The following is a 17,158-nucleotide window of genomic DNA, read 5'->3' on the forward strand; positions in this document are numbered from 1 at the left end:
GGGGGGCTGCAGGGGACAAGGGTTTGGGTGGGGGGACTGGAGTCCCTGTGTCTCATGGAACATGATCTCCTTTGTGTTAAGGGGAGGGGAAAGGGGAGGTCCCGGCTCACGACTTGATTACTACGAGACGAAAAGACTGCCTTACCTCTAACAGAAAGAGAGAGAGTAAGAGAGAGAGAGAGAGAGAGAGAGAGACAAAAGCCAAAAAGGAGGGGGGGCTCTGTTGAAAAACAGACTAAGGGGCTGCTGTGGTAGAGGTGACAGAGTCGGTGTTAAGACTATGACAGAGCTAGAGGAAACATGTTCAGGTGTTCAGCTTTTATCAATGGACTCCAAACAAAAAGGTAACAAAGTCTGCATCTGTAGCGTATGAATTAAGTAAACGGGGGAAACCTTTGATAAAGTTCGGACACTTATTTTGTGCTCATTAGGGTCACGGTTACTAAAGAGGAACTTTTCTACGAGTTCGACTACCTGCTGCTTCTCCGGTGAATGAGCACGTCACGTATTGGAAGGCTTCAAAACAACATCCACTGCAGGGGAAACGTCTCTGACAGAAGATCGTGAGGAGGAGAGGGGGAGGGGGGGGGACAAGAGAAAAATATCCATGGATTTTGTCATGACTTTATTCACAGAAGAGCCTTAAAATCAAACCTTCCCGAGAAGGCAAGGGATTTAAAGGAGGAAAGAGCGAGAGAGAGAGAGAGCGAGAGTGGTGGAGATCAACGCATTTATCTGGTAAGGACCGGTGTCCCTAATTCTGCATGCAGCTGCACTTTTTTTTTTTTAACAGCTTTCAGTGGCAAAGCCTGCACTTAAAGAGCGCTTGTTTGAGTAGTAATTACATTTGGCTCGGTACCTTACAGCTGTGTTAACTTTTCAGAAGTGCCGCTAACTCCCTTAAATCAGGGTCTGTGTACTCTCACTGCTTATTACTTTACTATTCTCTGCTTTCATTTATTTTMGGGGGTGATGATTTAAGACAAACTACAGATAGATTGTATGATTCTGATGTAACGGTGGAACGCAACAATCAAAACGATGTGTTATCAGAATATTATTACCAAACCAGCCGTAGAATGTCCCAAATTACAGATTATTTTTGTATTTTTTATTTACTATAGCAGTGTATAATCTGCTATCCATCCTACCTGCGATCATGGTTGCTATTGCTCCTCGAGTTCTAGGAGAATAGCTTAATTACAGTCATTTGACTCATTATGGCGGAGTCACAAGGTAAGGGCTCGGAAACCAACAGAACATGACTAAAAAGTATATGTTAGTCATACCACGAGTCAAATACCACTTAACCCAGTCCTTCTGATCAAGTCAACTACCACTTAACCCAGTCATTCTGATGGACAGGAGTCCGGTGGTAAACAGAGGCGGTTAGCTGTGGTTAGATGCTGTCAAGCTTTAGAAGAAGTGACGCTGCCGTCTGTTTTTTTTGTGTGGTGCAGACGAGCCTCATCACCGGCTTCTGCGCGAGCATCCTTTTGCCATGCCTGTGGGTGTGAGGTGAGTGAGTGAGTTGACGGTGAGTGAGTCGACCGTGAAGTGATGTGAGTGAGTGCAGTGTGTGTCGTGCGACTGTTGTGTGTGAGAGTGGTGTCTGAGAGCTGAGTGTGTGTGTGTGTGCTGTCGAGAGTGGAGTGCGTGAGAAGTGAGCTTCGTGTGCATGTGTGAGAAGCTGACGTGACCACTGTGAGAGAATGTGTGTGTGTGTTGTGTAGCCAACCCTGATGTGTGAGAGTGTGTGAGACCTGAGGTGGATAGTGACAGTGCTGAAGACGCTGAGAGTGTTCGCTGAGTGTACGAGTGAGCTGTGTGCAGGTGGAGTGCTGCTGATGTGTGTGTGTGTGAGACGTGACCGTCTCGAGTGTGTAGTGGCTGAATTGTTGTGTGTGAGAGTGAGTGTGTGAGAGTGAGTGAGTGTGTGAGTGTGAGAGTGAGTGTGTGAGTGAGTGTGTGTGTGTGTTGTGGGGGGGGGGGGGTAGGCTGGGGTTTCTGTATAGCACTTTGTGACATCGGCTTGATGTAAAAAGGGCTTTATAAATACATTTGACTGATTTGTGTGTGGGAGGGAGGGATGCTTGTGTACAAAGGATAATGAAACGCTGAGGGAATGACAATGACATTCTTTATCCATGCTCAGCCGGATACTTGTCTGAGGAAATACTGAGAAGAGGGCTAAAAAGACGAAGTGCCACTGTCACTCATTTCCAGAATCGTGTGCTATGTGTGTGTTTGGACCCATGACCCTAGTTGACAGCCGAACCCTAATCACAAGGAGTCGGTCAGGCGGCAGTAGTCTTGGCTGATACACAGTACTCACGATCTTCCTTCTATGACGTGGGTGCGCCCAGTGGCTATTAGGTTTCCCCAATGATCTCAGCTAAGCCAGCATGTCTAAGCAGCTTTGAATGGACCCTATGAAGAGGGATGGGCTCGGAGGGGTTCTGCCAGAGCACTGTCCTGTTTGGATAAAAGTGGCGCGTCGCTAGGTTACTGCATTTGTGCTGTGTGTGGTCGCTGTGCTTGTGTGTGGTGTGCTGCTCGTGTTGTGTGTGTCGTGTGTGTTGAGACGTATGAGGAGATAAGCGCCTGTCAGCGTTGTGCACGCAGGACACTGAAGGCATCACTACCTAATTATCTTACACAACAACAGCAACAAAAACAAGAGATGGGACAAAAATGGCTAATCTGACGCGTACATCAATAACAATCACTCTTGCTAAGGGAAAACTCCCTTGTCCAATTCCATTGAGGTCTTTTTGCATGATTTTCTCTCGTACTTCCCGGGAGGGGGGGGGGGGGGGGTGTTGCCCAGCAAAACCCCATCCTTATATTGATGCACTGTGGCAGACTAAAAAACTTAAAATGCTATCAAACAGCCCAGAAAAACTCAAGCTCAACTAGAACACACAAATGTCCAATGTTTTTCCATTGTAGAAATGTGCCAGAGTCATCTGAATGTGAAAGCTCTCGGTGTGGTTTGGGGGTGAGACCCGACAGACGTTTTCGGAACACGTTTAACAGAGGGGTCGAGCGGAAGAGGTCAGAGGCAGTAGTCAAAGAACGACTAGGCCATCAGCCATGCTTCAGTTCGTCGGTGTTAGTCAACCTGGCTAGCCGAACCTGAACGAGTGTGCTCGCATACTCCCTTAAAGACCTTTGCCTTAATTTTTTTTTTTTAAATGGCCATAGTAATGTTTATCCATTTTGAGATGCTTAGCCTGTTATGCACTTCCTCCAAAATAGTCCGTATTATCTAAGTAACTCAAGAAATCTGTCATTCACGTTGACGTTTTTTTGCCGAAGAGATCTTAGTCACGCAATTTTAACTTTCAAACCGTTTGCGCCTGACAGTCATTATTTTTTTCTTTTAAATTAAAAACCTGTAGCATTTGAAAACGAGTCTTGTTCAATGCCAAAAAAAGACTACTGAAGAATCCATACTGTTGACCAATCACTGACGAAGGGGCGTAGACTTCGGTTATGAACTTCAGCTTGCCTCCAGGAAAAAAAATAAAAAATGTGCCTGAACAGCGGAGGAAAAAAAAGAAGGTCCAAAAACGTCACAAAAACGTCATAATATATGCACAAAAACGCTACCGGACTGTAGTGATCTGGGAAGCATGCGGACAACTTTAGGGGCTCTCCTTGTGATCATTGACAAGTTAGAGGGTTAGGTAGAGGGCAGAATAAATATAACCTGCTAACAAGGTAGAGGCCGAGAGGAAGAGGTGAAGAGGATTTACTATGCCCAAAATCTGTCCGCGTGAGATAGACCTCCATACATTAAAAACTGATTATCAGAGAGTGTTGAATCACGTGAGGCTTAATTGATTGAATAGAAGTTATGTAATTGTTTAGGCTGTTACAAATGCACTGATATAAGTGGATGCACATGCACTGTGTATTCGGTCAACTGAGGAAAACAGCTAAGTTCTGCCTGTTCACACGTGTATCTGCCCTCTCATTGGCTAGAATAGTTCCACCTGATCTCACCCGCCTTCAATCATCGAGGACATGCATTTCAACTGTTAGAGCGGTCACTCGGCTAMCTTTCATATAATTAGATAATCTTTGGTTGAGGGCAGAGTAAATATAGCCTGTTAAAACAGAATAGAGATTGATGAAGTTAACAACAGGGTTGACGTTGGAGGTATTTTAAAACGAAGCATAACAGGTGTAGGTCGCTTAARGCTCAACGAGGTAAAAGGCTTTGTTAGATTTCAATACACCTGTAAAGCTGAAGGTGATGGTGATTAGGGGATCATTTCAGATGTTATGGTGATTAATGCATCGTGAAATATTTACTGACTCTACAACATATAAATGTGAACTGTTTTTACATACATGTGCTATTTTTCACTCGTGTTATTTTGCTTTAAACGTTTGCCTGAGTGAACGGTGTCCGTTGTGATATCTGATCTCTAGTCATTTCCTCTAGCTGCCAGACAAGGGTCCCTCTGATGGCCACAAATTGATAGCAGCCTACTTAAAATACCCACAGAAGTTAATGACCCACACCACAGAAGTTAATGACCTACACCACAGAAGGTAATGACCAACACACACAGAAGGTAATGACCGACACACACAGAAGTTAATGACCCACACCACAGAAGGTAATGACCCACACATACAGAAGGTAATGACCAACACACACAGAAGTTAATGACCCACACCACAGAAGATAATGACCCACGCCACAGAAGGTAATGACCCACACATACAGAAGGTAATGACCGACACATACAGAAGGTAATGACCGACACATACAGAAGGTAATAACCCCCACACACAGAAGGCAATGGCTGACACATACAGAAGGTAATAACCCCCACACACAGAAGGCAATGGCCGACACATACAGAAGGTAACGGCCGACACATACAGAAGGTAACGACCCACACATACAGAAGGTAACGACCCACACATACAGAAGGTAACGACCCACACATACAGAGGTAACGACCCACACATACAGAAGGTAACGACCCACACATACAGAAGGTAACGACCCACACATACAGAAGGTAACGACCCACACATACAGAAGGCAATGACTGACACATACAGAAGGTAAAAGAACAATTGTGTTCTGCAGTGAAGTAATTCCTATCCCGCTGGAAGGGGAGTGAGAAGAGGGTAAGGCCTCACCATACCTGGCAGAGCACACATGCTGCATTATCTCAGGGGAAGGTACTCACAATTTAGAATGCCATTTTTTTACTCAAAAACTATATATGTAACCATGGCCACAACCAACTGTTGTAATTGGTCAAAAGCAATAAAACAACAAATGCTTCCATTAAAGTCTAATTGTGTCACACAACAATGCAAACTTAAATTGAAGCAAAGCTTATAGACATTTTTAATTGGCCAAAGGCCCCTACAGAAATTCCAGCTACAGTAGGCTATAAAGTCTGCTAAAATGGAAAAGAGTGAGGTCACACTTAAAAGCAATGACATAACCATTTGATATGACTTGCTATTCGAGGTTCAAGTCAATCAGGGACAGATGGGTGCCGGTGGGTTGGGGGATATTTCCACAGTAATAAGGCTGAAAAGCATCACCTGTACATATGAGAACATGTACAAGCTGTAACTCATGAATGAGACCATGCCCAGCAAAATGAAAGCAATGGCGTCAAAACTACCCAATCCAGTCTCAAATCAAAATGTGGTGATCCCTAACCCGGGGGAAAAGAAAGTCACCTATCCCAAAAAACACATGACCAGTAGTGTGTGGACACCTGCTCGTAGAACATCTAATTTCAAAATCATGGGCATTAATATGGAGTTGGTCCCCCCTTTGCTGCTATAGGAAAGGCTTTCCACTAGACGTTGGAACATTTCTGCGGGGACTTGTTTCCATTCAGCCACAAGAGCATTAGTGAGGTCGGGCACTGATGTTGGGCAATTAGGCCTGGCTTGCAGTCGGCGTTCCAATTCATCCCAAAAGTGATCGCATATTTTTGTATATATATATATAAAAAGAAAAGAAAAAAATGGGGAAAGGGATACCTAGTCAGTTGTACAACTGAATGCCTTCAACTGAAATGTGTCTCCTGCATTTAAAACAACACCTCTGAATCAGAGGGATGCGGGGGGGGGGCTGCCTTAATCGACATCCACGTCATCGGCGCCTGGGGAATAGTGGGTTAACTGCCTGTTCAGGGGCAGAACGACAGATTTATACCTTGTCAGCTCGGGGATTCGATCCAGCAACCTTTCGGTTACTGGCCCAATGCTCCAACAGCAGAGAATGTAGCTAGGCTCCATGCCAACCAGTAGTTGATCTTAACATAGAGACATTCCTTCTAAACACCCTTTGCGGGATATATCGAGCTATTTGGATAATTACTCCAAGTGARAATGGATATTTTGATGCCAGAGGTAGATAAGAGGCTCCAGGAGACACGGGATTTCAATACATGCGAGTGTTTATACTCTGACGCGAAGCAGACCTTGAGGTGGTAGAACACAATCCTCACATTCCATTAGCGCATCCTCAACCAAAACATCTTCCAATAAACCCACTGGTTTAGATTTCTCAGTTCAAAATGGGATTCATCAGGCCGGGTAGAACACCTGAGATAGCTGACCGGGGATGTGTGATAGTGGTGGAACAATAACATCTCCTTGTGTTGGTTACCGTTTCTATGCAGAGGGTGCCAATGAAAATTACGAGCAGGGCTTGGCTTTAGCGAAGTGCTTTCGCTAAAACTTTTCAAAACTGACTGTGTACTTACTGGGACAATTACAGAGCCGACTGTCTTTTGCTTCAATATACATTTCTACACTGAATGTCTGTTGTCAATGAATGTTGTTGGGCGAGGAACAGACTTGATTATTTTTCTCCTCCTCCCTCTTATTTTTCCAAAAACAGAGACCATTCTTGTAAGGGTGCTACACAGACTGCAGTATGATTCTCCCTGTGGTTGTTCCTCTGGTGCTGCTGCTGGTCTGCGGGCCGGGCTCCACACTGCAGGCGGAGGCCGAGGAGTTGGAGAGCATAGATGAGGTTCTGGAGCGGGAGTTCCTCTACGCTGGACGCACCAAGCGTGCTGTGTCAGCTGACGCCTCCTCGCAAGTGGACAAGTGCTCCTACACCTTTATCGTCCCCCAGCAGAAGCAAACRGGCGCCATCTGCGTTAACTCCAAGGAGCCCGACAGCCTCCTAGAGAACCGGGTCAACAAACAGGAGCTGGAGCTACTGAACGGCGAGCTTCAGAAGCAGCGGCGACAGATGGAGTCGCTGCAGCAGCTGGTGGAGGTGGACGGCGGCATCGTCAACGAGGTCAAGCTCCTGCGCAAGGAGAGCCGCAACATGAACGCTCGCGTCACGCAACTCTACATGCAGCTGCTACACGAGATCATCCGCAAGCGCGACAACGCCCTGGAGATGTCGCAGTTGGAGAATCGCGTGCTCAACCACACCTCTGAGATGGGTCGGCTGGCTTCGCGCTACCGTGACCTGGAGCACAAGTACCAGCACTTATCCGCCCTCGCCGGCAACCAGAGCGCCATCATCGTGCAGTTGGAGCAGCATTGCCACCGAGGTGGCCACTCGTACGGGGGAGAGAGAGAAAGGTCTCGTCCTGTTCGCCCTCAGCCCCCCGTGGTGCCACAGCAACCTACGCAGCAGAGGCCGGTAGCGCCACCAGTGGCTAGTAAACCCTACCATCCGCCCACATACACCCGCAGCAACCAGATCACCAATGAAATCCAGAGCGACCAGAACTCCAAAGCTTTGCCACCTCCGCTGCCCACCATGCCCAGTGGCACTCACCAGCCATCCACAACAAACAAGCCCTCAGGTGAGTACCTTCCCCGGCACTTACCAGCCATCCACCACAAACAAGCCCTCAGGTGAGTACATTCCCCTTCTGATCCCCCCCCTTCTTTCTCTCCCTCTATAGTGTTATTAATGAGGTTAAACAGAAGCAGTAACTCAACTTCTCAGAGAAGTCAGTAAACTCAAGAAAAGTTTATTCAGTTATAATCTTCAAAGGGAGCTCCTGCCAAGGCCTGTACACCACYTCCATGTGACCATAGCCTTACACCACGTCCATGTGACCATAGCCTTACACTATTTCCATGTGAGCTGTGTGTTAATTCGAAAGGGAGAATGTGTGAACACACTCCAAGGTAAAAACTTCTCCTCTCAATGAGGTTTCACAGCAGATTTATGTAAATAATAGTTTCATTAATTATACAGCTCATAAATTGTTCTAGACAGCTTTTCTTAAGTGTCTCCCTCCAAACGGAGAGCTCGAAAGAGTTCCTACATTCCAAAGAAAACACACTTTACTCAGTCACAGGAGCATATAAGAGAGGTACATTTATCCATTCTGCTGTGACACAGAACAAATCACTTTCACTCCTCACAAATCGTCAAGACAGGGGAAAAAGCTSACGGGCATACACAGCGAGACTCTGGAAAGGGTCTTGGCTAGCAGCCAGTCTAAACACACCTCAACAATATTTACTCGAGTCGTGCGTTGTACGAAGCGGTCCGTATGTTTCAATACACTGCAGACCTAAAATGGGATTAGGCTGAGAAGAGTAACGAGTCTGAAATTTCCTCTGAAAAGAATACAGGCAACAAAAAAAAAAATGGCTAAGTTTACCCTAACCCGGCAAACATATCAAACTCTTCCTTGTGACTGCGCATCCCAGTCACAAGGAACCATGCGTCTGAACCATGATTTTCTTAGGGCTGGATAACCATATTTTGAAAGTGAACAGAAGGATCTCATGGTGGGGATGCAGAGAGCAGAACCACACACACACAATCGCTGACTGCTGAGAGTTAGGAGCATGCAGAGCATTGTCTCAGTGCAAAYAAAAGCCTCAATCAACCCTGAGTTTTTTGACAACCAGGAGACACTGTACAGATGATTGAATTTAAAAAATGGTGGCAGCAATCCCACATGGCTTCAGATCATCTGGGTAGCTTCTGTTTGACAGGTACTGGGCGGAGTTTCTCCAACGCCTGAAATGGGAACAATTGGCTTAGCCCCTTGTTTAAAAAAAAATTAAAAAGCTTGCAAACAAATTTGAGCGCCCAAACACACACCTTTCAGCATCCACTTAGGGCTGAGATGTGTTGAGATGGTGCTTTTCATCACTACGTAGACGCCMTGGGGCATTCACCAGTATGCTGAGTGTTCCATTGCTATGCGACAGGTGAGCAAGTCTGCCGCAAGGTCAGAACTAATACTTAGAGAGGAAAAGAAAATGTTTGATAGAGAAAATGATCGTGGCACCAACAGCAGAATTGCTGTCATATTCCAGCAACACCCTTCACTCAATAGAATCTGCTAACACAAATTAAAACACCTTCTCAGTACTGTCCATGCAAAACAGTTAATTACATTCCTAGAGATTACACATAGCTCTCCCTGCTCTTCCAAAAGGCAACTTTCATAATGCAAGTCACAAAATGTACTGTACCCCAGCTGTGTATGAGTGTACAAATCATTAGGCTAATATTATAATAAATAATACAATCATTAGGCTAATATTATAATAKATAATACAATCATTAGGCTAATATTATAATAAATAATACAATCATTAAGATTCTGAAGATCATCTTTGGACCCAGGCTTGACTCTTAATCTTCGACATGACAGGGAGCGATGGCAACGCCAGGCTCGGTATTCTTAGTGCCATCTTGGAAAGGATATGAGGGACCAAACAGGGGCTTGGGATCTCAGGGATTAGCTATAATTTGTCAGGCTCTGGGATATTTTACACCTCTGTGGAAAGTATAATTTGTCAGGCTCTGGGATATTTTACACCTCTGGAAAGTATAATTCGTCAGGCACTGGGACATTTTACACCTCTGTGGAAAGTATAATTTGTCAGGCTCTGGGATATTTTACACCTCTGTGGAAAGTATAATTTGTCAGGCTCTGGGATATTTTACACCTCGGTGGAAAGTATAATTTGTCAGGCTCTGGGATATTTTACACCTCTGTGGAAAGTAGAGCCCGGGGGATCATAGTCATCCCTGTAGAGATTTTAAAGATGTTTGTGGGTTTTGCCTTCTCTGTTTAATCCATAGCAAAACGAATTATATTACTACTACTGTTGTACCTTTACAAATGATACCACTATAATGACGTTGCACAACTGTTCACTTATTTTTGGTTCTACGACTTTAGAGTATCTTTAAAATCCAAAGAAAAATAACTGAACAGTAGGGTGTGAAAATATGTTACCCAGTACGTAAGGATGATATTTTCAGGTGGAGGGAATGAATGACAATTGGAAACAATTTGTCAACAGACTGGATTAGTCAATCTTAATAACGAATCCCTTGTTCTTGAAAAATGGCATGTCGATGCCGCCCTGCGCAACGATAGATTAACTCCTGCAGGAAGAAGGGGGGTTTAACGAAAGCTTATCACTTCAATTAAATTGGCAGTCTGGCAGTGGAGAGCTTCTCAGGAGCGGGTTGGCAGACACCGTGGAAAGAATCAAGAAACCCGCTGACTCACAAGGTGTGAGGAGGATTTGAGCCCCCGGGTCTATGAAAATGACAACACCTTTCCAACCAAGGAAATTAAAACGAGGATAGAAGCAGGGAGGGAGAAGAGATACGTGGGGGGAGAGAACAACTACACAGCAAACACAGAACGGCTATTAATCATATATGATAGAAGCCATTAATAGAAGCCAGACCAGTATTAGATAGGGGCTGGTTTTCATAGAAGCCAGACCAGTATTAGATAGAAGCTGGTTTTCATAGAAGCCAGACCAGTATTATGATAGAAGCTGGTTTTCATAGAAGCCAGACCAAGTATTAAGATAGAAGCTGGTTTTCATAGAAGCCAGACCAAGTATTAGATAGGGCTGGTTTTCATAGAAGCCAGACCAGTATTAGATAGGGGCTGGTTTTCATAGAAGCCAGACCAGTATTAGATAGGGGCTGGTTTTCATAGAAGCAAGACCAGCATTAGATAGGGCTGGTTTTCATAGAAGCCAGACCAGTATTAGATAGGGGCTGGTTTTAATATAGGAAAAGAGACACTGGTGACCCACTCTTCCCACAGACCCGTCTCCAGATTAGCATATGAAACACGTTATTAACCTGACAAAAAAAATTAGGATTAAGCAGAAATTAGCTTTAAATGTAACATTTTCTCTCAAGCCTCGTGGTAACATTCGTAGAATAGCATGAGATTAGCGAATAAAAACTGAAATAAAGAAAAATTGGGCTTATGGGCATTTTGGGGGGAATTGCAGGAAGTTAGTGGTTTTCCCCTAAAAAGGGGGGCCTTGCAAACCTGCGGTACGCCACTGAAAAAAGGTGAATTACTGCAGTAATCAAGAGCCTGCTGAGTTGCTGCTGGAGTTGATCGACGACAAGCATGGGAGCAGAAGACTGCCTTAGGGGATATCAAATGCAGACATATGCCTGCATTTAGGGATTCCACCCCCCCCCCCCACACACACAGTAGTCCTTACAGCCTTCAGTTTCTGTCCGACCAGGAGTTCTCCACAGTGGGCATTAAATCAGTAGAGAGAGGAGAAGAAAGTAAAGCGGAAGCATCAGCTCGTAAATACAGGAGCAGATCTGTATGCTAGGAACCAGAGTGTATCCGCAAGGGCCTGGGGGAAAGCGAAAGAGAAGACAAATTAGATTTGTCTGGCCCATTTTCATTGGCAGTAGGTGACAGTGAGCTTCCCGCAGAGCTTGACTACCGCTTGAATTACCTCAGGCCTTTTTAAATGTTCCCCGTGTCCTCCTAAATAGTGGAGAGACCGGTCTAAAAGTGGTGACATCATGATTTACACTGATTGGTCAAAATGTGTGAAATAAACCACACCCTTTAACACCAGCAGCGCCTGGCCTTTCAGCCTATCAGAACCTGCTAGAGAACGTTGAGAACGTTGCCGGGTGTCCCCTTTAGACTAAGCGTGGGGCGGCAGCAGCGTAGCCTAGTGGTTAGAGCGTTGGGCTAGTAACCGAAAGGTTGCAAGTTCGAATCCCCAAGCTGACAAGGTACAAATCTGTCGTTCTGCCCCTGAACAAGGCAGTTAAACCCACTGTTCCTAGGCCGTCAATGAAAATAAGATTTTGTTCTTAACTGACTTGCCTAGTTAAATAAAGGTTAAATAAAAATAAAATAAACATATAAATCCACAAGGTGCGCAAACATAAGCACCAAGGCTTGATAAATAGTGCATAAACAATTGTAAAGCATGAATTGCATGTCGAAATATATCCATGGAAATATATAACAACAGTTATTTGTTTAGATAGAATCAAGGGTATGTTTTGTATAATTCTACAAAACGCATGCCTAAGAGACAGTTTTTTTGATCATTCCAGCCAATGACGCATCAACATTCTAACAGTCTAATAAACACATAAATGCTATCGGAGGAATAATCAGTTGGTTGTGTTTATAAAGGTCGTAGGTGACATTAGAACACTAAAAAACTATTATTTCTAAGTACATAATAGAATGTTGATTAGTTTGTGTTACTCTAGGCTGTAACTAACAAAACACTAGTTCCAAGTCCATCACAATGTATTTAACGTTTATTAGGTAAGTGGTCTTTGCTTGGGCCTCCCGAGTGGCGCAGTGGTCTAAAGCACTACATCACAGTTGCTAGCTATGCCACTAGAGATCCTGGTTTGAGGACAGGCTCTGTCGCGGCCGGGAGACCCACGGGGCAGCGCACAATTGGCCCAGCGTCGTCCGGGTTAGGGGAGTGATTGACCGGCAGGGATGTCCTTCTCCCATCGCGCTCTAGCGACTCCTGTGGCGGGCAGGGCGCAGTGCACGCTGACACGGTCGCCAGGTGTACGGTGTTTCCTCCGACACATTGGTGTGGCTGGCTTACGGGTTAAGTGGGCATTGTGTCAAGAAGCAGTGCGGCTTGGCTGGGTTGTGTTTCGGAAGGACGCACGGCTCTCGACCTTCACCTCTCCCGAGTCCGTACGGGAGTTGCAGCGACGAGACAAGACTACCTACCAATTGGATACCACGAAATTAGGGAGAAAAAGGTGTAAAAGTAAATATATATATATATATATATATATATAGTATTTTCTTAGAATCCAGAGCAATGCTGCCGCATGAGTGGTCATGTGCTGAACCCATGAACAGCGCAGATATTCTTGGAAAAAGTTACATTTGGAAATACAGCTGCACCTCTTGAATGTTCGGACAAAGTGTCATAGAACCTGCAGAATATGCTCTTTCTGATACTATATAGAACCTGCAGAATATGCTCTTTCTGATACTATATAGAAATCTAAATGTTTTACTTTCATGGCACGCCGAGGGAGAATTTGATAAAGTGATGCTCCTTTCTCTGCATCTGTCAATACCAAGATGCACAATGGTACAACTGATAATATTGTAATTCAGACTATTATCAATGTAATCTTGTCTTATTATGTGTAGCTTAGGTGTAGTTTCAATGGTCCGGCTTCACAGGCCGACTGGAATCGTTTGCTTCCCAATGCTCATCAACTTGGATAGAGTCAAGGATATGTTTCMCATTATTCTAAAGGCCTACTGTAACATGTATGTTTTTGTTTCCCTTACAATAAATGTGATTAGTAATAGAGTTATAGTAAATCAAACAGTCCCGTCACAGCTTATTTTTTTCCAAAGTATAACGTAAAAGAGAACGGTATCAACCCACAAGGCGCGTGGTCAAATTATTTGCTATAAACATGAGCGCCAACACTGATAAATAGGGATAACAAACTRATCATTAGACTATTGTCTTTCTKAATTAAATCAACCTTTTCACCCTCCATATCATTCAGTTTGGCCTAATTTCAATTAAGTTGTGAAGTAACATGCACAATTATCACCCATTCAGTGAGGAGAGAGAGACTCATTAGCGCCTGGCTGGGTACCAATTCCAACAGCACATTGCCTAGCCCCGGCTGGCTAACCATGTCCTATTCAGCACATTGCTTAGCGCCTGGCTGGGTACAATGTCCTACAGCAATCATTGCCTAGCGCCTTGCTGGTACCAATGTCCTACAGCACATTGTCTTAGCGCCTGGCTGGGTACCAACTGTCCTACAGCACATTGTCTTAGCGCCTGGCTGGTTACGCAACTGTCTACAGCACATTGTCTTAGCGCCTGGCTGGGTACCAAGTCCTACAGCACATTGCCTTAGCGCCTGGCTGGGTACCAATGTCCTACAGCACATTGCTTAGCCCTGGCTGGGTACCAATGTCCTAAGCACATTGTCTTAGCGCCTGGCTGGTACCAACGTCTAAGCACATTGTCTTAGCGCCTGGGTGTGGCGTACCAACGTTCTAGAGCACAATTGTCTTAGCGCCTGGCTGCGTACCAACGTTCTAGAGCAATTGTCTCAGTTAAGAAAAAAGTGTGGAAAAAACCCAGGTAAAAAAGGCTCCAAATTCTGTTTGTGATTTTTTTTTTACTGACAAATGAACAACGTAAAACACACATTTAGTTAAGTCAGGGAAGGAGCAGGACTTAGCTTTTTTTTTTAAGGGGCATTTTTTATTATTTACAAAATTAATGTCCATGCAGTTGGCCGATGGCGGTTCTAGTGTTAAGGGGAGAGTGTGTGGGTTACGGGATTAAGCTCTCTCGCCACCATGCCACACGTCGTGTGTGGGATCATTAGAAATAACACAGGAGTGCTCCTCAGGCTCCAGACGAGATGGGGTGGGGTGGGGGACACACACATTTAGAGTTGGGATAAAAATTCACAACTATGTGACTATGCCCAGATTACAATTTATAGTTCAAGAAAGTCTCAGCTTGGCTGGGATAATGCTCCTCTCTGATCCCATGTTTTGATTACGGACCAGACACCATTATGTGCGATTCTCAGCACTTCTGTTTCAATATGAATTGAACACTTAAAGTTGTTGATACACGCTATCCTGCTAGACATGGAGTCATAATAAAAACAGCACTGCAATATCAGCTCAGGTTGAACCGGAAAAATCTTAAAACGGTCATTGAGAGCCAGCAGGAAATGATGTCGTAGGATAGCAATGTTTGCATAAACACTGCTAGACCAGACGGGTGGGAAGGGACAGTGACAGTCTGACACCTCCAGAAAACAGGCTGAACTATCTAAATACAGGGTCATGTCAATTACTGCAGTGGTCTACAGTGCATTTTGGACATTTCTCATGTAAAAGTCTCTTGACATTTACCTCATGCGGAGACAAATCTTTGCCAGGTTTGGTCAAATATTTCCTTCCTGAAATGATAGGACGATGGTTTATCATTGAAGTTTCGAGTGCACTCAACATTAGAGGTTTCCCCTTTAGTCAGCACTCTGGCAAAGTAATCGGCGTCACCAGGATAAAAGGAACCATATGCCAATTAAATGATATTAACAGCTGTGCATTGAGAGAAACTTTAGCAGTACCTGATAATCTACAGGCTACTGTATGCCAGTAAAGCGCTTACTCTCTCCGCAGCCCTCATGCCAGTGTTGTTCTTGGCCTGTGTCAGCCTCCCGCAGCTACCCCACCCCCCCTTCCCAAACTGCAAGCCAAAGTAAATTCTAGGCCTTAAAACAGAGTTTTTTCCAGCAAGAAAAAAAAAAACTTGCGAGTCCCAGAATTTCTAAAGAAACTGTATAACCACAGAATAAGAGGTATCCTATGGAGATACTCAGCTTAGTGGATAAGCAAATGGGAACAGGTTTCCAGGTTATTAGAAGAGATTGAGCTCAGCTGGAGGTTGAGAGAGCGGAGTAAGCTAGGCAACTTTTCCCAGCAATCTTTCGAAATCAAGGTCTGATAAACTAAAGGAGGAAAACCCTGAGGGAGCACAAAGCCCCTGGACCAACCCAGCTTGACCACATCATCCAATGGAAAACCTTCCCCAGCTGTGTTTAACCACAAGCTTTCACCCTTGAACCTTTTTGTTCGCCTGACCATACTCACTCGATGACTCTTTCTGCAGGGCTTTAAGGACTGCCTTGCTGCTCTATGAGGAGGTTCACGCCACAGCGCAATGGTACCTGATCAAGCCTGGAGACGCGCAACGCGGTGTGATGCAGGTGTGGTGTGACACAGAGGCACGACCCGCGGGCTGGACAGTCATCCAGAGGGCCAGGGACGGCTTCCGTCAACGTTCTTCAGGAACTGGGACCCTACAAGGTAAAGGTGGCTGTCCTTATGTAGGACAGTAGATCCACGGTTTGATGCCCGATAGAACAGGCAGTGAAAATAACTTCTTTTTGGGGATCGAATCAGATACAACTAAGGAGCACGACACAGCTCCACTAGGAGACATCACAAGGGGAGTTGCTTACTTTAGAGAGGACAGGAAGTAGGTCATAATAATTTCACTGCGCTGGTGCCCACGGCTGTTAAACACGACGCTATTACTTTGTATTGATGGTTGGCCATCAGCCAGGTATCTCATCATACTATAGGCTAGTATCAGCCAGGTAGCCCATCATCTATATGGCTACAGTATCAGCCAAGGTAGCTCATCATACTATAGGCTATGTATCAGCCAGGTAGCTTCCATCATACTATAGGCTAGTATCAGCCAGTAGCCCATCATACTATAGGCTAGTATCAGCCCAGGTAGCTCCGTCATACTATAGGCAGCTTCAAGCCAGGTAGCTCCATCATACTATAAAGGCTAAGTATCAGCTAGGTGCTCCATCATATTATAGGCCAGCATCAGCCAGGTAGCTCCATCATATTAGATAGGCTAGTATCAGCCGGAGCTCCACAATACTAGGCTAGTATAACCAAGGTAGCTCCATCATACTATAGGCTAGTATAGCCAGTAAGCCCTCTCATACTATAGGCTAGTATCAGCCGGTAGCCATCCAATACTATAGGCTAGTATCCAGCCGGTAGGCTCCATCATACTATAGGCCAAGCATCAGCCAGGTAGCTCCATCAATTATAGGCCAAGCATCCAGCCAGTAGCTCCAATCATACTGATAGGCTAGTATCAGCCAGGTAGACCCACATACTCTAGATAGTATCAGCCAGGTAGCCCCTGTCATCTATAGGCTAGTATCAGCCCAGGTAGCTCCATTCATACTAATTATTGGGCAGCATAAGCACAGGAGCTCCATCATACTATAGGCCCAGCATCAGCCAGTAGCCCAGTCTATTATAGATTAGTGATCAGCCAG

General features: G+C 45.0%; 2 protein-coding genes across 2 annotated transcripts in view; one reads left to right on the top strand and one right to left on the bottom strand.

The window, feature by feature from the left end:
- LOC112069541 (ras-specific guanine nucleotide-releasing factor RalGPS1-like) overlaps positions 1 to 17,158 on the bottom strand; it is a gene marked incomplete at its 5' end in the record, with an annotated part of 190,967 nt that overhangs the window by 153,050 nt on the left and 20,759 nt on the right. The window lies entirely within an intron of this gene.
- The window catches only part of LOC112069540 (angiopoietin-related protein 2), a 26,936-nt gene continuing 9,940 nt past the window's right edge, over positions 163 to 17,158 (top strand). The window contains exons 1-2 of the mRNA XM_024136877.2: positions 163 to 738; positions 6,902 to 7,832. Coding sequence (XP_023992645.1) covers positions 6,938 to 7,832 — 895 coding nt within the window. The 5' untranslated portion in view covers positions 163 to 738; positions 6,902 to 6,937. The remainder of the gene's footprint in view (positions 739 to 6,901; positions 7,833 to 17,158) is intronic.

This window comes from Salvelinus sp. IW2-2015, unplaced genomic scaffold, assembly GCF_002910315.2.
Source record: "Salvelinus sp. IW2-2015 unplaced genomic scaffold, ASM291031v2 Un_scaffold1045, whole genome shotgun sequence".
Classification (NCBI taxonomy): domain Eukaryota; kingdom Metazoa; phylum Chordata; class Actinopteri; order Salmoniformes; family Salmonidae; genus Salvelinus; species Salvelinus sp. IW2-2015.